The sequence below is a fragment of the Sorex araneus genome, chromosome 4, assembly GCF_027595985.1.
Source record: "Sorex araneus isolate mSorAra2 chromosome 4, mSorAra2.pri, whole genome shotgun sequence".
Classification (NCBI taxonomy): Eukaryota; Metazoa; Chordata; class Mammalia; order Eulipotyphla; family Soricidae; genus Sorex; species Sorex araneus.
Window position 1 is genome coordinate 38,465,583 of NC_073305.1, and position 21,137 is coordinate 38,486,719.

Consider the following 21,137-nt stretch of genomic DNA (forward strand, 5'->3'; position numbering starts at 1 on the left):
AGAAAACCAGCTTTCAGGGAACAGGATGCAAAAGACTAACATGTGACTTTGCAGAGGGCTTGAAGCCCTTTCTATTGCTCTGGACAGGACAACCAGGAACATTACCAGATAATTATGTTGTAGATCAAACAGGAAGGAGTTATTAATCCAGCTGTAGGGCATGAGGGCACTAGAGTTTGCTGGTTACAGGAAAAATCAAGGCTCTAAAACAGAAATTACACCGAGTTATGTTTAAGCATTGTCACTCTCAAAGTTTTGTTTTAGTGTGCAAAACTGAAAATGTATGTTTAAAAGTGTCTCGTGGGGAGAGAGAGAGAGAGAGAGAGAGAGAGAGAGAGAAGTGCCTGCCATAGAGCGTAGAGGTAGGTGAGGGTGGTGGGAGGGTAACTGAGGAGATTGGTGGTATGAGATGTGCACTGGTGAAAGGATGAGTGTTTATAACATTGTATGACAGAAACCCAATCATGAACAATGTTGTAATTATGTATCTCACTGTGATTACATTTTTTTAAAGCCAATTAAAAAAGTAAAAAAGAAGTTAAAAACCACTTGTCCGTAATATTGTGTCACAATAAATATGCCTTTCTGGGTTGTGTTATCAAAAGTAAGGTAGCCAAACTCAAGACTGTCAGACCTTTTTTTCTCACTCTTCTCTCTCTTCCTCTCCCCTATTGCTCCTCAATTCCTCTGGAGAGATTTTTTTTTTGGTTGTTTTTTGTTTTTTGTTTTTGCTTTTTGGGTCACACCTGGCAATGCACAGGGATTACTCCTGGCTCTCCACTCAGGAATTACTCCTGGCAGTGCTCAGAGGGATTATATGGGATGATGGAAATCGAACTTGGGTCGGCTGCGTGCAAGGCAATAAGTCACAGCCCTACCCGCTGTGCTATTGCTCCAGCCCCTGGAGAGATGTTTTATTTCAAAACTTTTAAGAGTCAACTTTTTTCATGATGTCTCCAACCTGAGAGCTTTTAAGTACCCATCATGTTCTTTCTAGGACAACGAAGAAAAGCTTCCCTCTTCCAAGGACAGAGAACAAGTGACTGTATGAAACAGAGGGTCCTTTAGAGACAGAGACATTCCCTAATACTCGCCAGTTGTTAGAACATGGAAAACTAGGGGCAGAGTGAAATATGGCAGCTGCCCACAGACACACAATTCGTGGCTCCCAGTGAGACTGACAGATCAGTTAGTGTGATGTTGCATGGCCACTGGATCAGTCATTGCTGGAACCCTCCCAGCCCAACCCACTGGGTGATGTACGCTCAAACCTGCTTTCAGCTAACCTGCACCTGTCTTTGCTCCACTTTGAAATGCTTTTGTAAAATTGCCAGATTTAATGCAGACTCATGAATCAAGCCAAGGAATTGACAGAGTCGGAGCATCTCCGGGATCTTTCCCTTCCTCCCCAGCTCGAAACATCACTCAGTATGAACAGATACAGGCCTTGTGAGCACAGGCTCTTGGCTTGTCTGACTGTTGTATTTTTAACCAGTTGAAGGAACTGTTAAATAACTGACAGTGTATTTGATTCAACTTTAAATTGCTGTGAATGCCAGTTTACAGCTTTATAAGTACATTGATTGAGCCTCAGAAATATCTCCTTAAGCAATTGCCTTTTGGATACAGCATTTTTTTTGTGGTGTTACTTATTTCATCACATTGTTGATTAGCCTAATAATCATTTGTTTCATCTGCCCTGTTCAGCAAACTGGAGTATGAATTATTCCAGCAATTTTACTTTCTATTTGCCTTTGTTTATGGAAATCACCTTATCAACACCTAAGCCAAAGTAATTTTTCTTTAAATTTTCCTTAGATGACACCTTCATCTGATTTTCTGCTTAAATGTTAATAGCACTCAAAAATTGGTCCTAATTGATAGGCATAGCATGCTTCTCAATTGTCATCACACTGTTTTCTAAGGAAATTAACTTTTTCTACTAATTTCTGATTCATTTTAATTTTCTTTGACCTGTTTCAAGCCAGCTGAAGGTAACTGATCAGAGCTCATTCATTTAACATTTATAAACTTAAAATTAATGTCACCCCTTTCAGTGTTTTCTAAATTTTTCTCAATTCCTAAATGCCAAGCAACAGCTTATGAGGCTTTCCTCTTTGTTTCTTCTCTCTTGATGTTATAATTTTCCTAACCACTGAATAAATTTTCAATTTATGTAGCTAAGCTCACATATTTCGTACTGCTTGCTTGCATTTTTTTTGGCTTTTTGGGTCACACCTGGCAATATTCAGGGGTTACTCCTAGCTCTGCTCTCAGGAATTACTTCTGGCAGTGCTCAGGGGACCGTATGAGATGCCAGGTATTGAACGTGGGTTGGTAACATGCAATGAAAATGCCCTCCCTGTTGTACTGTTCCTTCTGCCCCTTGCTTGTAATTTAAAAACTTGCAAAGTTCTTTTCCTGTAGGGAAGTTGGGGGCGGGGGTGGCATAGAAAAGTCTTAGTAGGCAGGGAGTGGGTGCCAAGTGAGGGCAGGGGCTAATAAGATTTTCCAACGTTGAGCCTAGTTCTGTCTCATCTCCTTAAATGACTGGGGTCATCTGTCAGGACCTCCCCAGCCCCCCACCTAGTGTCACAGACTGGAACTTGACGGTCCTGCCGCCTCCACAGGTGTACCTGGCGGCGGGAACCGTGTACGGTCTGGAAGGTCAGCTGAGTGAGCTGGAGGACGCTGCCCGCTGCATCCACAGCACCACTGATGAGGCTGAGCTGGCACATCTGGAGGATCAGGTAGCCACAGCAGCAGCCCAGGTCCACCATGCCGAGCTCCAGGTAGGAACTTTCCTCTCTGCCCAGAGTGGCGGGGTGGGGTGGGAGCAGACACCCTACTTTCCCTGGGAATCATTGGCATCTGCTCCCACTACTTGCAATACATTTGTGTCACTGATGGTCCCCACTTGGTGATTTGACCTAACAGTTCTCTTGGCCACACCCAGCACCCAGGGCTTACTCCTGGCTCTGGAACTCAGGGATCACTCCTGGTGGGGCTTAAGAGACCATATGTGGTGCTGAGGATTGAATTCAGGCCAACCACAGGCAAGGCAAGTGCCCTGTCCACATCTCTCAGGCTGCTCGGGCCAAACTTAAGGAAAGTCTCTCTTATCTATTAGTATGAGGAAAAGGCTTTCTTCTGAGTACTTATTCTTTACCTTGTGGCTAAAATCCTCCACTTTTTTCTTTGCTCTCTGCTGTGGGAAACGCAGAATTGAATTGGTCATTCTGTTCTACAATTATAAGGGTCATTGACATGCAATCTTAGGAGTGAAATGAAGCCTTGTCAGATAAATAGAAAGGATAGAAAGGACAGATAGGCAGGCAGACAGACAGACAGATAGATAGATATATAGATAGATTGATAGTTATAGCTAGATAGAAATATAGATAGGCATAGAAAGAAATGGATAGGGGCTGGAGCAATAGCACAGCAGGTAGGGCGTTTGCCTTGCACATGGCTGAGGGTTCGATTCCCAGCATCCCATATGGTCCCCCAAGCACCGCCAGGGGTAATTCCTGAGATACAGAGCCAGGAGTAACCCCTGAGCATCTCAGGATGTGACCCAAAAAGCAAAAAAAGAAAGAAAGAAAGAAAGAAAGAAAGAAAGAAAGAAAGAAAGAAAGAAAGAAAGAAAGAAAGAAAGAAAGAAAGAAAGAAAGAAAGAAAGAAAGAAAGAAATGGATAGGTATAGACATATAGAAAGAGATATAGATAGATCTATCATCTCTATCTATAGAAAGGATAGATAGAAATAGATATAGATAAATATAGAAAAAGTAATATAGATAGGTAGATAGATAGGTCTATATAGATAGATTTAATGATAGAATTAGATATAAATAGATATCTTTTTATAGATAGAAAATAGAGATAGATAGATAGATAGATAGATAGATAGATAGATAGATAGATAGATAGATAGAGAAAGAGAGAGAGAAAGAAAGAGAGAGAGAGAGAGGAAAATATAGGCTAAACAGCCCTCAGTAGACTCCTTCTTTCTTGTCCTTTGCTCTATGGACTAAAACTTCAAAAGTTAGCCCCTTCTTACTCCAGAATGTATTAGTCAGCACATCAGGATGTCGGCCTCCTGCTTGCCCATTGCCCTGTCCCCCAGCAGCCTCCCAGTGAAGTTCTCCACCCGTGCTGCTGCCAGGAAAGAATGTGGCCATCTAATCCACACCAGTTGTACATAACTGATAAGTTTAGCCTGCAATCTTCCCGAGAGACGCATGCAATTTATTAGCCTATAAAACAGAGGAATGTAACTCTCCACGTAAAATTTGAGGAAGCAGAAAAGGCAAGTGGCTAGGGGGGTGCCAGACAGGGGCAGGGGCTGCACAATTGTTCCTTCTGGGGCCTGACTGCTGGGAAGCTGGACTGGCTTGCTTGCTCCAGCTGCTACAACCTTGGTCTTCGACTACCTCCTTCCCCTTGTCTAGCCCAGGCTGCCACCTCTGGGGGAGAAGGGAAGAGACTCTCATATGTTCTGACTTCCCTCTACATCTGTTAGCAACTACTCCATAAACCAAAGGGGCCTCCGTAAACCATAGCAGAACTGCATTGTACCTTGAGTGGCACCATAGTTGACCATGGGGCAATAGTGATGTTGGAAACTTCACATACATTGGCTGTAGGGCTTACTCTTAGGTTCCTTGTGTGATGCCTTAGTAACACCCACACTGTCATCTCAGGGGGATACCTGTGCTCTCCACTCTTTCACTGACTCTACCAACCTTCCCTCCTCCCCCAAAATTCCAGTGTCCCCTTGGTACTGGAAGTCCTTGGCCCAGGGCCCAAAGGGCAAGTCCTCTGTGAATGGGACCATGTGGTGAGAACATGAAAGTGAGTCCATACTCTGGCCCAGACCAGCTGTAAAATTCTGCGTATATCACTCATGCCCGGAGCCATGGTTTCCTCAACTATATAAACCAAGAGAATGGTACCTCTGCTGTAGGCTTGTGGATGAGTTCCTGAAGCATGAACAAGGTCTCACATTTAAAGTATTTCCCATAATGATAGTACACCATATTTATATTTTCTAAGATTGTGTTTCTTCTCCATTCCTGAGACTCAGAGGACCAGAGTTCAATCTGGGCTCTGAGATCCCCTTTGCTCTCTTATCTATCTGTGTGAGATGCTATTGGATGGAATTATGAGCTTCTGGTTTTATGAACAAGAAAAGTAGTACCAAGAGAGAGGAAGAAGTTTCTTGAGGCCATTCTTGACTTCTTCATAGAGACAATGGATTTGAATGAGCAGGTGCTAGACCTCCCTACTAAAACTTAAAAGCTATGATGCTGTTTTTTGGGAGTCATGGTGCCAGGGAAAAAGGAAGCAGAACCTATTATCGGTGCTTCTTGCCTTTCAAAGCATACATCAAGTGTTGCTCCAAGGAAAGTTTTTCCCCTCCAGGCTAAATCAGGTGGCTCTGGGCCAGGGTTCCTAGAGTGACCGTTTGTGCATTTACAGGGCTGTAGAGATAATAAACGGGTAGGCTGCTAGCCTTGCACGTGGCTGACCTGGGTCTCTGGCATCCACATAGCACCCTAAGCACCTTCAGGAGTGGTTCCTAAGTGCAGAGCCAAGAGTAACCCCTAAGTATTGCCAGGTGTGGCCCCAAAACAACAATAACAAAAACAACAAAAACCATGCAGTTGTGGAGTTCATGCTCAATTCAGTCAGCTTAATCAATGGCTGAATAAATAGCAGTGCTCCTACATTTAGAAAATGCAATTATAGAGAAAGGCCCTTGTTTCATTTCCTCACTGAGTAGAGAACTGCTTGTTAGAATTTGAATGAATGAGCATATTATAAAAGATTTGTTTTTAATAGAGTCACAGGACTTGTGTGGGGCCATCCGTGTGGTACTTAGAGGTTCAGGGTCGACTTCTGGTGATTCCCAGGCAGACAGGCTGGAGATTTCATGTGTTGGCCAGAGGAATTAGTGCTGCTTGGGCCCTGCAGTGCTGGGGATTACCCAGGCCACCTGGCTTGCTCAAGAACCTATAAATTGTCATGTTCAGAGGGGTAATATAGTACCAGGAATCAAACCAAATTTGGGCACATATAAGGCATACGCCTTAACCCCTGTAGTGTCTCTTTGGTTCCTCATAACACTTTTATTTTGTTGGGGGGGGGCACACCCAGCTATACTCAGGAGTTGTGGTTCTGTTGTCAGGGAATATTCCTAGCAGGGCTCAGGGGACCATATGTGGTGCCAGGGATGGAGCAAAGGCTGGCACCTGTATTATCACCAATCCCTCATAACACTTTTAACAAAGACTCTCCCTTTCTTTTTTCTTTCCCTTTTCTTTTGGGATTCTTTCTGTTGCCTGAAGATTTCTGACATTGAAAGCCGGATATCAGCCCTGACCATTGCAGGATTGAACATAGCACCATGCGGACGCCTCACGAGAAGACGAGATCAGAAGCAAAGGAACCAGGTGCCTGCCTGTGCCCTTCCCTCCCTCTGCCAGAATATCGTATGGCCTGGACAAAGATGCCAAAGTATTGGCTTTGTGAAGGTGTAGTGACTGCCATGTTTTTGTTGTAGGTACAAACCATAGACACATCACGGCAGCAGAGAAGAAAACTGCCTGCCCCACCAGTGAAAGGTATAACTAACGAATACCCCAGAGCTCCCAGAAATTAAGCCTAGCTCCTTGGTTTCGAGTTACTCAAGGATCTATGATGGAGGACCAATGTAAGGGAGATTCTTACCCAGAATTGTGCTTTATGGAGAGTCTCTTTTTGTTTAAATCCCCCCTCCGCCACCCTCCCACCCCAAATAGCAGCACCCAAGGACAAGGAAATGCAAGCAGATCATTGAGAGGTGATTGCACAAAACACTGACAGGGGAAAATAATTCAGGGAAGGAAATTAGGTCAGTACAGGGTACTGATTCATTTCTTAGACTAAACACTGATGAGGGCTTCTGGAAGACACTGTTAACCACTCTTCTCTTAGTTTCCTGCTCAAAAGGTAGAAATATGAGGTGTTACAACTTCCATTCATCACTGGCAAAGATTGGTCCCTGGTACGTTAGATCCATTGGGGAAGAGTGATGGTGCGGGAGGAGGCTTTCGGAATAGGGACTGCCAGTGAGATGTGGGGAGGGCACAAGAAACATCTAACACAATGTTCAACCTAGAAGAAATGCCAACAATGACCATTACATCACTCTTACCTACTAACATTTTCAACATTTTGCCTGGATCCAAAGCTTCATAGCAATGATTCCAGATAGAAATTTAAATTTACAGATCATAAGAGTGGAAATCATAAGAGTGGGCTGAGTGATGGACCCCAGAGCATTATCAAGAGTGACACCCCAGAACAGAGCCAGGAGAGCAAGGAGTAGCCCTAGAACAACACAGCATGTGGTTCTACCTAAGGCACGCGCGTGCGCACACACACACACACACACACACACACACACACACACACACACACACGAAAAGAGACTAGATAGGATCAGTGTGTTGTAATCATGGTTCTGCTACTTATTGTTCAACTTTTGTTGTTGTTGTTGTTGTTTGTTTTGGGGGCTACACCCAGTGGTGCTCAGGGTTTACTCCTGGTTCTATACTCAGGAATCACTCCTGGCACTCTCAGGGAACCACATGGGATACCAGGGATTAAACCCCTATTGGCCATGTGCAAGGCAAGCGCCCTATCCACTGTACTATCTCTCCAGCCCCCTGTTGTTCAACTTTTATTGAATCCCTCTATAAAACCTTATAGAATTAAAGTTGATTATAGACTCGTAATCCCTTATTTTAAACTATAGATCCATGTGTATTTCAGAATTTCTTGACTGCCAGACAGGTAATTTGACGAGTGTACTATTTATTTCATAAACGCCCTTCCCCGAAATATCTAGGGGAAGCATCTGATAAACATATTAATATCCTGGCAGTGAAGAACAAGAATGTTCCCACTCAATGGGGTGGTCACATGTCAGGTTGCATCCAGATTTGCTATCTTTTTGGTGCCCAAGTTATTAAAAATGTTCAGCCTTTAGAGACTTTCATGCTTCAAAATTAAAAAATAAGGATACAGAGATTTTAGCGGATAAACTCCAGATTACCTGTTCCCAGAAAGACACCAATGATTCCTTGACTTATGAGTCATTATAAAATAAAAGCAAAATTGAAAGATTCCATAGTCTGACTTATAGCTAGAAAGAGATGCCAAGTAAGAAACATAAATCTATGTCATCTGGACACTGGGTCTTTCTTTTCTTCTGTTTCTGAAGAACACTTATTTCCATTTGTTTCTTCTTAGCTGAGAACAGCGAGGCCTCTTCACTGAACACCATTAAAACGTTCAACCGCAACTTCATTCTCCAAGGCTCCTCAACAAACAGAACTCAAGAAAGGAAAACCACCACCTCGGATTTGATGGTAAATGACACCTGTGGCTTCATGCTCAGCATCCTCACTGTTGAGGGCACCTCCATCCTATCGCCCTTCTTTTCCGAGCTCCACCATCAGAGCCCTAGAACCCTCTGTCCTGCATAGTCTCGGGGGCTGCTGATTATAGAGAGGGAGCCCAAGGGAGGGGATGTGTTCATCCCACCTGGCCTGGCTAACCCCTTTGATACATGGAGACTTCCTCTCGTCTGTCTCCAGTTCCTCAAAGGAACCAGGTTTTGTATAACAGAAATAAAAAAATACGTTTACAGGAGTAAAGCATCTAGTTGTGGGGCTGGAGTGATAGCACAGCAGGTAAGGCGTTGACCAACCTGGGTTCGGTCCCCAGCATCCCACATGGTCCCCTGAGCACCGCCAGGAGTAATTCCTGAGTGCAGAGCCAGGAGTAATCCCTGTGCATCGCTGGGTGATCCAAAAAGAAAAAAAAAAGCATATAGTTGAGGGGCAAGTTTTGATTCTGTTTTGGGTCCAGATTCACCCTTCCTTACATTTCTGATTGGCCATTAATGACTTGTATTTCTGTGCCGAGATAAAGTCTAGGTAGCTAGCCCTAAATATTTCAGAGGAAGAGATGGTCGGTAACTGGACAAACTCTGGCACTCACAAGGAGAAGGCCATGGAGGACTTGCCTGGACACCAACACCAGTTTCAGTTGATCCAGGACTTGACACTGCTTGTGCGGGAGAGGCGGTGGCAACCAAACTGCCTTGTGATGCCACGATGTCCGCCTGAAAACAGAAGCAAGGGCCCTGTGGCCTGTCATGATCACTGTCACTCCTTTCCCCTGCCTCCCCCTCACTGTGTCTGCCTCAAGAACACAGGAGCACCAGGGACCAGAATCACTGTTGGCATGCCCTTTTGAATCACTAATTTCTATATCTCTTGGGCACCAAAATGGCAACAAGACTATCACTGCCTTTCTCTATAAGCTGGCTGTGACTTTTGCCCTTGGACCAAGTATTTTGCCCATGACCCAAATCTGTGACCTTATTTCTGTGGCTTACTTCAAAGAGAAAAGAAGAGCATCATCACATTGAAAGAATAGACACAGAGGACTTGGGAAAGGAAACTGTTTTAAGACAGATAGTTACAAATTATCTTTCAGAACTGTTACAATGAGTAAGACACTTGCTTTGCATGCAGCTGACCCAGGTTCAATCCCCTGTACCCCATTAATGCCCTATCAGGAGTGACCCCTGAGCACAGAGCCAGGAGTGAGCCCTTAGCATAACTGGATGTGACCCAAAAAAACAAATTTATATGTATGTACATTTGACATAGAATTTAAATTAGTGGTTGAAGGAAGGATAAATAGGAAGAAGCTTCCTTGTGGATAAGAGATTTTATTTTACTTATTTAATCTTTCTTTGTTTGGGCCACACCTGGAGATGCTCAGGACTTACTTTTGACTCTGTGCTCAAGAATCATTCCTGGCTGTACTTTGGGAACTATATGTGGTACCAGGGATTCAAACCAGTGTCTGCTGTGTGCAAAGGCAAGAATCTTTTTTTTTTTTTTTTGCTTTTTGGGTCTCACCCGGCGATGCACAGGGGTTACTCCTGGCTTTGCACTCAGGAGTTACTCCTGGCGGTGCTCAGGGGACCATATGGGATGCTGGGGATCGAACCCGGGTCGGCCGCGTGCAAGGCAAACGCCCTACCCGCTGTGCTATCACTCCAGCCCCAAAGGCAAGAATCTTGAGCCCTAGTTTATCTCTCCAGCACCAAGAGATTTGATTTTATAATGATAGAATGTTCCCAAACTAGAATGCCAACTGGTCCAGCCTTTCTGGAAAACAATCCTTCAAAAACTAGAAATTGAGCTTCCATATGACCCTGCAATACCACTTCTGGGAATATATCCCGAGGATGCAAAAGAGCACAGTAGAAATGACATCTGTACCTATATATTCATTGCAGCACTGTTCACAATAGCCAAAATATGGAAACAACCCGAGTGCCCTAAAACATGACTGGTTAAAGAAACTTTGGTGCATCTACACAATGGAATACTATGCAGCTGTTAGGAGAGATGAAGTCATGAAATTTGCTTATAAATGGATAAACATGGAGACTATTATGCTAAGTGAAATGAGTCAGAAAGAGAGGGACAGACATAGAGGGACTGCACTCATTTGTGGAGTATAAAAAAACATCACTTGAGGCTGACACCCAAGGACAGTAGATACAAGGGCCAGGGGGATTGCCCCATAGCTGCAAGACTGCTTCATGAGCAGAGGAGAGAAGGCAGATGGAATAGAGAAGGGATCACTAAGAAAATGATGGTTGGAGGAACCAGTCGGGATGGGAGATGCATGCCGAAAATAGATAATGGACCAAACATGATGACCTTTCAGTGTCTGTGTTGCAAGCCGTAATGCCCAAAAGTAGAGAGAGAGTATGGGGAATATTGTCTGCCATGGAGGCAGCGGGAGGATGGGAAAGGGCGGGGGGTATACCCAGGATATGGGTGGTGGGAAATGTGCACTGGTGGAGGGATGGGAGTTTGATCATTGTGAGATTATAACCCAAACATGAAATCTTATAACTCTCTCATGGTAATTCAATAAAATTTTAAAAATTTTTAAAAAAGAATGTTCCCAAACTTTATGGTTTTCACATGTAGCACTGTAGCACTGTCGTCCCATTGTTCATCAATTTGCTTGAGCAGGCACCAGTAACGTTTCCATTGTGAGACTTCTTGTTACTGTTTTTGGCATATCAAATATGTCACAGGTAGTTTGCCAGGCTCTGCCGTGCGGGCGGGGCTCTCCGAGAGGGTCAGAGGAGTCAAACCCAGGTTGGCCACGTGCAAGGCAAACACCCTACCCGCTGTGCTATCACTCCAGTCCAATACTTCTCTACAATACTTTCACTATAATACAGTCCAATACTTTCACATGTACTTGAGGTAATTACACCACATTGTGAATGTGCTAAATCTAATGAATAGTCACTTTCAAATGGTTAATTTTCCTTATGTGAATAACACCTAAATTTACATCTCTATTAGAATAAATTACCTTTTTAATAAATTACTTGTGAGTAATACAGAGTTTAACAATGAAAGAATGGAACTTGCAAGCAAAAAAGAAATGACTGGGTTGTGGTTTTTTTTTTTTCAACTAAGGTAGCATTTAAAACAAGAATCTCTAATAGAAAACAAGGAAGACATTTTAGTTTCATAAAGCAAAGGAGGTAAGTTATGAACATTTATTAGGTCAGCAGTAGAGCAAAATATTTTATTATGATATGGTTGATGATTTTAAAATTTCCTCTCAATCCTTGGTAAACCAATTGCACCAGAATAAATATAAATTAGATAAATTGTGTAGTATAATCATTAAGATAGAAAAGGCTTTTATCTAACTCTGTAGCACAGTGGGTAGGGCGTTTGCCTTGCACGAAACCGACCCGGGTTTGATGCCTCTGTCCCTCTCAGAGAGCCCGGCAAGCTACAAAGAGTATCCCACCTGCACGGCAGAGCCCAGCAAGCTACCAAGAGTATCTCGCCACATGGCAGAGCCCAGCAAGCTACCGAGAATATCTCGCCACACGGCAGAGCCTGGCAAGCTACCCGTGTTGTATTCAATATCCCAAAAACAGTAACAAGTCTCACAATGAAGTTATTGGTGCCCACTCAAGCAAATCGATGAACAACGGACGATAGTGCTACCGTGCTGTATTTCACTAATAACTCATTTTCTTTCCAAGCATCAATGAGATATTCACAGAAACATATTTCATACCAGCTACAAAGGAAGCCTCAATAAATTCCCCAAAGTAGAAAGAATCAAACTACCTTCTGAAATTTCCAAGACAGTGAGCAGAGCACTTGCCTAGCACACAGCCAGCCGGGCTTCAACCCCCAGCACTGCATCTGGTCGCTGAGTACCACCAGGAGTAATCCTTGAACACGGAGCACAGCTAGGTGTCACCCCAAAACCAGAACACAAAGATAAATGCAGAAACCAACTAATTAATGCCAGGGGGAAAAAAGAAGTTATCATAAATCGAAATTTTCTTTGGAAAAATAGAAACATTTGTGTAAGTCAAATAAAAAAAACAATATAATTATAATAGAGATTATAAAGATTATAATAGAGATGTAAATGTATGTTGAAATATGCAGTATGATATAAATCTATGCTAATGAATCTAAAGTCTTAATTCTAATCAGAGTCAAATCAGAATTAGTATGACCTCACAAGGAATATAAATGTTTAATTGATTAGACTTTCAGTAAAGAGGCTATGGCCAAATGATTTTATTGAGACATTTTTAAGAAGTACTTCCCCTGCAATAATATAAAATATTCCCAGATCATTAAAGCAATTGAAAACCAAAAGATTCATGTTTTGAAGGCTTTGTAAAGTCAACTGCCAAAGCCTGACCATGACCTGTAACTATAAACAAATGCTCACACACACTGCCCACAAATATAAACCATGTACCAACAGCATTTCTTGAAAGATGAAGGAAACTAAATAAAATGCTAGCAAATTAAGTGCAGCTGCACATTAAATAGTAAACTCTCAGAAAATTCGAGAGGAATGTAGGTACCTTTAATGTTGAGATATTGATTAGTAAATCACATCAATAGTTCAGTAAGAAAAGTCTTTTATTCCCAAATTGATTTATAGCTTATTCTTATTCTCATTTAATTTAGTGTGCTTTTCTTTTGAACTAAAGTTAATTTAAGAATAAATCAGAAGCTGGGAATGTAGCTCAGAGTACATGCCTTATATGTATGAAGCCCTAGGTTTGATTGCCCAGAACACACCCAAAAAAAATAAAATAAAAAGGAAAAAGAATAAGGAACCAGGGGTGTGATTTGGTGGTAAAGTGAATATCTTGCATGCAGGACAGCTGGATTGATCCCAGCTGAAGGAAGAAAGGAAAAGAATGAAAGGACAGATGGATCAAGAAAAGTAGGCAAAAAATTTTGCACAACTCAAGTGACTTTCCTATAGAATTTTAAAACAAAACAAAACCTGTTTTTTAAAAAAAGTTGGTGGAATACAGTACGAAGCTCAAAAAATAGGTACAGATGCATGTAAAATGTGCTTTATGTTAAGCATTGAGAATAGAAGAGGAGATGTATATTTAAAACTTTTTAAACTGTGCTAGGGAACTTGACCAAGTTGAGCAAAGGGATGGTTGCAAACTTGCTTTATTCTGCATACAAAATTAAGTTTCAGATGGATTAAGACATATACATGACCGGAAAGCTACTACAACAAACTACGTAGCACTTACTTTGTATGTAAGAGATTCAGGTTGACCCGGGCACTGCATGGTTCTCTGACCACCTCTGGGAGCAACCCCTTTAACTGGGCCCAAAAGCAGCCTCTGACCCCTGCATGTAACCCCCCAAACAAGAAGAAAAGTAGTACATGTTTAAAAATTAGAGTGTGGCACTTCTAAGTATTGTGAAAGAACTGAGCAATGAGAATACCTTTCATAATATAAAAAAAACAGTTGAGGAGCTGCGAGAAATAGTACAGCAGGTTGGGCACTCGCCTTGCTCACAGCAGACCCGGGTTCCTTCCCCTGTGCCCCTAGGAGGAACCTCTAACCAGGACTAAGTAACACAGAGCCAGGAGTCAGCCCTGAGACAGCCAACTGTGGGCCAGAAAACAAACCCAAACAGAATAGACTTTTTCAATCACTGCTTTGCACTTTTGCCAAGTGGCTGACCATGGTGCTCTATGTCTTCTCAGGACCCCTCCCTGGAGTCGGCTGTGATGTATTAGTGCCATGGAACTCCATTGCCAGTGACCCACTGCCTCCAGCCGTACACGACAGTGCCTTGACCCAACAGCCATCGAATCGTGCATGGATTTCCACCTAAGGAGAGAGCCTGGGGAGGCCGCAGTGCACCGTTGCACAGGGCTGTCCTGATACCTCGCCCAGAAAGCAGTCCAGACTCCAGCATCATGGTCTTCCCCACTCTCCGCCTCCGGCTCCCAGGGGAACCAAGACAGAAGACGCAGACGCTGCCTTCCCACTGCAGAGCTCCATGTTCAGAAGATGCATTTCCCCATTCCCTATGCTACCACGTGTGGTCTTGAGGAACTTTTCTTTTTTTTTTTTTCTTAGTCCCTTTGATTCAACTAGAATTAATTGTCAAAGTTTTGTCTGAAGGAAAACTGTCGAGTGGGTGCATGGTAGACAGAAGGGAGAAGGGTAAAATCATAGTATTTATCCTCAGTTCTTACTAACCTCTCATGAGCATCTTTGTCTCACAGATGGGGTGGCGGGCTAACAGTGATTGCCATCCCTAAAGTGAGCCACCTGCGACGGCCTAGTCTGGGGGTGTACTCAGCCACTGGGGATGCCAGTCTCCCTTCAGCCACCTCCTTTCTCCTAAGCACCATACCACCAGTCATCCTAAACACTCTTGCTTTGCCTTCACAGCCCAGCCAACCCATATGCCCAGCTCTCCTGGAAACAAGGTCTCGTTGAGAATTTAGGATTCTTCCTGGGACTAACGATTTCCCTCTCCAGAGGGAAGTTGGGGCTCAAGAAAGCTCCCCCGCCCCCCCGATTTAACTCTAGGGCACTGTCCAAAATCCACATGAAGTAGGTTTAACAATGACCACATCAAAATGAGTCTTAGGTAAGCGGTTATTGCAGACTATAAACACAGGAGAAAAATGTCCTCCTTCAAACTTACCTGCTAATAAATATTCAGTGAACATAGTATAATGATCTGAGATGTAAAAATAATTAAGGGATAATCTTTAAAAAAATCTTCAAAAATCTTACGAGTATTTTTTTTTTAAGGCAAGACAAACTGAAATCCGTGGACACCAGGACTGATACTAACTCCCACGTGTGGGCTAAGCTGACTCTCATTTGTGGGCTCAAATGCATGACTATTTAGAGTGTGTTTATAAGAAGCAAACAGAATGGAAACTTCGCCCGATTGAGCCGCAGCAATCTTTTTATACTTGTTCCTAATACATTCTGAATCAGAGGAAGAAAGCAAATGGTGGGAGGTGAGGGGGTAGTATGACTGAGGTTTATTAGGTGAGCACTCTACAAGAGGCAAACCTCTTCCCAATTCAATCTGTTGCTTTAGCAACTGTTCAGTTAGGTGTCCCCATTACTGAGATTTGGAAACGGAGGGCCTGAGAGATTCATTTACCAAAGCTGGGCCTGTCAGCCACGCATAACTGGAAGGTTTCTCAAATGCCTTGCTCTGTTGTTCTCGGCTTCTCCTTCCTTAGCTGCTCTGCACATTTCCAGGCCTAATCCACTGCTGGAATGTGTGTGACGGTGTATTCCCGATGGGGGTCTGTCTCTCTTCCACTAATGCTCCTTGCTGACTCTGTGTATGTGTTCTCCAACAGAAACGACTTCTTCGAAATCAAGTTAAGTCTTTGGCTTTTTTGTTCTGTTGGTGTGGTTCCAAGCAAAACCAATACAAATTGTTTAAAACACAACAAAACCTGAGTTCCACACAGAATGTTTTCTTTAAGAGGCATGAAAAGCAACTATTGTTGTGTTATGGTGTTAAAATATTCGATTTTCTTCAACAACGACAACAAAAACGTGTACTGTGTAAGCCTTGCAAAAAAAAAAAAAAAAGAAAAAACAAAAGCGGTAGCCTGCTCTCTGGCATTTGAATTTTTATAAAGGTCTCCTTGTGCCAAATAAGTATAAAGATTTAATTTACTATTAAAGACCATAAGCATATGTTAGAGTTCCAGAACAATTATTTTGTCACCAGGTGATTTTGATCTTCAGTGTCAATATTTATATTTAGATTAATTTTTATAAATGAAAATATTTTAATGGTTTGAGAAAATGAGAGTAAGAGAACCCTATCTTGGATGGCTTCTGAAAGTTGTGCTTGCCTTCCTGTTCTATGCGCATTGCCAAAATACTGTCAAGAGAAATGATAACGAAGTAAAAGTCATTTATGAAAATAATTGTTTGCGGGTGACTGATTTTGGGGGGGGGTTCGGGGAAGATGGAGTGAAGAGAAGATTGGGAGAGAAGTTGAAGGCTGGTGGATGGAAAGTGGAGATTGGAACCTCCGTGGCCCCCCAACCCCATGTTCCTCCCTATTACACCCCCACTTTTGCACTGCCTGTTCTGAGAACAGATTCCCATGGGTACCTCTCCTGGGTGGTCACTCCCTTGGGACCAGCAGCGCTCAGGAGGCAGTTCAATAGTTACATATTGATTTCTACAGCTTGGCCGAGGGGCACTTTGGGTACACAGTGGCCAGCGACCAGAAATGGTGCTCAACGCTCTAGTCTCCGAGGCAGCTCTCAATAAGGAATGTCCCAGCTCCGATGTTGAATGTGCCAGTGTGGGGTGCTGAGTTAGACTCGGTGGGCAGACACCAGACTCCAGTGGAGAAGCACCTGCCAAACAGACACCACAGCGGGACTGTGGCTATTCCTGAGGGGGCCAGGTTCCCTGGCTGCCATCCTCAAGGAATCACAGGCCCCCTCCCCTACACACACCTGGATTGAAGGCAGGAAGGAGCTGCACTACTTGTGCTGGTCTCTAAGTCAGCCGTGCTCAGACTTGAGTGGGCATCGGAGTGGCCTGGAGAGCTGCTTAGGCCACACATTTCCTGAGGTGCCCCACTCCTCTCTGCAGCTTGTTTGCATTTCGAACGGCCCTTGGGTGCCGCTGGTGCCTCGGACCCCCAGTTTGAGCACTTCTTATCTAGAAGCAGGGGAAGGGAACTAGCTTCTTTCCGCAGCCCTCTCTGGGCCTGGCCTCCCTGGCTCTAATGAGAACAAGTGCCCGCTGTGAGGGCCTCTTTGCCCCACTCGTCAGATCACACAGGGAAGCTACGGCTGGGAGGAGCTTGGAAGCAGGAGGACCTTTCCGGTGAAGGTTCTGACAGCGGAGTCCAGTCCTTTCCATGCAGGGCCCTCGACATGGCAGGAAGGCATCTGGAGGGAGCAGGCGGCCTTTGCAAAGTGACCACCAGCCACTCCCTCCTAGTTCGGGTAACACAGCACTCCAGCAACTGCCGGACTCTCCTGTGGATAGGCACGTGGCCAGCAATGTTAAATGGCACGAGGTCAAAACTGCTTCAAGTGTGAGGGTGAGGGCGGGCAGCTGGGAATGTTCACTTACAAAATCTCACAATGGACAGGAGTGCCGGCCCTCAGAGGGGAGGGGAGGCAGAGAGTATGTGGGTGCCCCCGCAACCATCGTGATTTACAAAGTTGTTCATCATACAGTTGTTTTAGGCATACAGTATTCCAACCCCAACCCCAGGGAAGCTCCACCAAAGTCCCCAATTTCCCTCCCACCTCTCTTAGCAAACACATGACACATTCACTTCAACTGCTTGCTCCAACAAAACTGAAAGGAATGGCGAATGGAATTATTGGAACATAAATCAATAAAGATCAATTTGTGATGATTGATTGTTAAATGATTTTTTTTTTGCTTTTTGGGTCACACCCAGCGATGCACAGGGGTTACTCCTGGCTCTGCAGCCAGGAATTACTCCTGGTGGTGCTCAGGGGACCATATGGGATGCTGGGATTCGAACCCGGGTTGGCCGCGTGCAAGGCAAACGCCCTACCTGCTGTGCTATCGCTCCAGCCCCTGATTGCTAAATGATTTTGACATATGAAAATGAAAAATTCAAGTCATTTAATGCAATGTAACAAAATGCTTATTCTGAAATAACTTTTCTTAGCATCACTTAACCTCAAGTAAATATGTTAGGCTCTAAAAGGCAAAATTAAACGAACACAGGAATCTTTTTTTTTTTTTTTTTTTTTGAACACAGGAATCTTGATTGTATTCAAGGACACTGGCTGCTGAGGACCCCCGCCTGGTCCAAATCTGAGTCAGGCTCTGAGACCTCTTCTCCAGAAGGCCTCATCCCTCAGCTACCAAAGTACTTTTTATTAAGTCCATTGAGGGAGAATTCTCCACCCCTCGATGACAGTTCCATTCTTTGTCACTTTCCATCCACTCGTCTTCCCTAGAAAGGGCCTGCTGTGTTGGCAGTAAGCTCAGTTCTGGACCACAAAAGTTCAAATAGAATGTGTCCTACTGGCCCAGGAGAATACTCAGCACTGAGCACAAGACAGCCGTGTGTGTGATCCTGGGTTTGATCCTTGGCACTGTGTGGGCTTGACCACCACAAGAACCACCATGGCAAAAATTCTGTCTGGTCATTTTCCAAAAGTAGACAGTGCAGTTACTCTTTGACAGTGGCTGAGACAAGAAGGAAACATTGTCACCCTACACCCTTTTTCAAATGTGTGTCACCCTAAATATTTGAATGTTGAGTGTCACTGCCTGTTTCAAAGCTATGCATCATTTATTAAAATTTTTATAACTTTTTTTAAAGACAGTCAAGAATAGGGTCAGAGAGATAGTACAGGAGCTAAGGTGCTTATCTTGCATGGCAACCAATCTTGGGTATATTGCTGGCACCACACGACATTCCCAGCATCACAAGAAGTGAGTGATTCCTGGGCACAGAACCAGGAATAATCCCTGAGCACAGTGGAGGCTGTGGCCACAAAACAAAATTAAAAAGATACTCAAAAAGAAAAATTCTTAATCCCCTCAACAATCAACTTATGAAAAAATGAAAAAAAAAATACCTGGTACCCTCCACCATTAGTATCTGTTTTTATTTTAATTTAAATGTTTTTGTTTTGATTTTCAGTACAGAGTTTGAACCCAGATCTCATGCATGCACACTGTGTACTTTGCCACTGAGCCATATCCCACCCTATTATTTTTGTTTTTCCTAAAGAAAGGATGGGTTATGCTAGAGGCGAAGACATAGCTGGCATAAACAACTGACACTTTTGTCTGCTATCATTTCTATCTATAAAAATCAGTCTTTTCTAGGCTGACAGTGAGACAATATGGTTTCCCAACTATTATATCTACATTAGGATAACACAAAGCAAACACAATTATTCTACAATTAATTTGTCTCTAATTGACTGCCTCCTCCACAATTAGTTCTGAATGAAATCTGAATGGATTTGTAGACCGCGATTTTCATCTACAGACGCTCTCAGCGCTGTCCCTAGCAACACCCACGCTGAGCTGCCCACGTGAGCATCTGGCGAGGGAGGCAAGGAAAATTCAGGGTAACACTTCAATACTGATTGTTACGAATCATCCTGACTTTGGTTTGTTTACCTAGTTATTTATTTAGTTTTGGAAAACCACGCCCCGCTGTGCTTCGGGCTTACTCCTTCCTGGCAGTGCTTGGGGAAGCATGTGTGATTCCAGGGCTGGGAGAAGACAAGTACTGTAACCTCTGTGCTATCTCTGGCCCCACCAATTCCAGTTTGCCTCAAAGCACTCTTGGCTCACATGAGCCTCTTTGAGGAGACAAGGAAGGGTGCCCAACTTGGGAATGTAAGATAGCAATGATTTAATGCTGCTCCTGCTTGCCTGTTAGTGAGGGCTGGGGAGGGCGTGGTCTTGGCCACCCAAACTTCAAGCAGTTCATTATTATAGTCTTCCTACTATCCAGACCTTTGGCTAGAGAAGTGTTGGTACATCCAAAGCTCCCACACTTTTACTGTGCCCCTGATGTCTGACGGTCCCTAAAGATGGGCACCCCTGGCATTTCCCTAGCTGATCTGCCAAGATAATAATTGAGTAGGTTTCAGATTTCAATGACAGGGACCAGAGAGAGAGTTCACCAGGATGGGCATGAGCTGTGCATTCGGGAAGCCTGGGTTTAATTGCCCGCGGTTGAGTGACCCCCCAGGCATTGTGGGGAATAACCCCTGCACCGCTTGGTGTGTCCCAGTAAACAAACCAAAGGGGAGAGAGACAGAGACAGAAAGAGACATACAGAGATTTCAATGTGAATAATAGCAGTGTGAATAACTATTGAAGGTACCAAAAACTCAGATAATGGGTATTTATTCCGGGTTTTATTCCAATGTTTATTCCAATGTAGCCAACTGCACTGGAATCCTGGCTGCAACCTCGACCAAATAACGTTTTAAAACTCAACTGGTTGATGGAGTTACAAAATAGATTTAGTCATTGTCCCACATTATGGCACAGAGCTCTGAAACCCCTGGGGATCTCCTAGGAGAGAGGAGGGTCTTTGCTTTTCACTCCTGTACCTAACTCCATCAAAGATCTGACCCCAGGAGTCGAATTTCAGGACAGAGACCAGCTCCACGCTGGCCACATAAACAATTAGAATTCACCCCAACCCATCTCCAGGAAGGGTAGGAGGAGAGGAAATTAAATTCAATCCCCAATGGGTAAAGATTTAATCCTGTGTGTCTATTTAAGGAAACCTTGATTTTCTGAAGTCTGTTTGATGAAGTTAGGGACGCCTGGCTTGGCGGATGCCTCAAGGCTCACCCTGGGCCTCTTCTCGGTCTGACTATTCCTGCATTTGCCCTTTAGAAATGAAGCTGCAGCTGGAAGCAAAGCGCTTTCCAGACGTTTCTGTATTCTGGTGAATTATCCAGTCAGGGAAAAGGACTCGTGGTAGTTCCTGAGTTCATAGGAAGCAGTGTAGGCAGCCTGGCCAGTGGGGTGCTGGGACCCATTTTGAAATGGGATAGTCTCATGGGACCTGACCCGCATATAGGAATGATGTTTCAGAGGAAGCCGGACTACATTAATTTCCTACTGGAAGGAAGTGGTAAGGAAATACACAGAGGAGGAATAATGGCCTGTTAGACCCTCATGC

At 43.8% G+C, this 21,137-nt stretch overlaps 1 protein-coding gene across 3 annotated transcripts in view; it reads left to right on the top strand.

The window, feature by feature from the left end:
* Nucleotides 1-16,389, top strand: part of MYRIP (myosin VIIA and Rab interacting protein) — a 345,140-nt gene extending 328,751 nt beyond the window's left edge. For all 3 annotated transcript variants that reach the window (XM_055135103.1, XM_055135102.1, XM_055135104.1), the window contains 5 exons: nucleotides 2,631-2,792; nucleotides 6,354-6,458; nucleotides 6,569-6,629; nucleotides 8,302-8,420; nucleotides 14,173-16,389. In XM_055135103.1, coding sequence (XP_054991078.1) covers nucleotides 2,631-2,792; nucleotides 6,354-6,458; nucleotides 6,569-6,629; nucleotides 8,302-8,420; nucleotides 14,173-14,205 — 480 coding nt within the window. In that variant the 3' untranslated portion in view covers nucleotides 14,206-16,389. The remainder of the gene's footprint in view (nucleotides 1-2,630; nucleotides 2,793-6,353; nucleotides 6,459-6,568; nucleotides 6,630-8,301; nucleotides 8,421-14,172) is intronic.
* The last annotated feature ends 4,748 nt before the right edge of the window (nucleotides 16,390-21,137 follow it).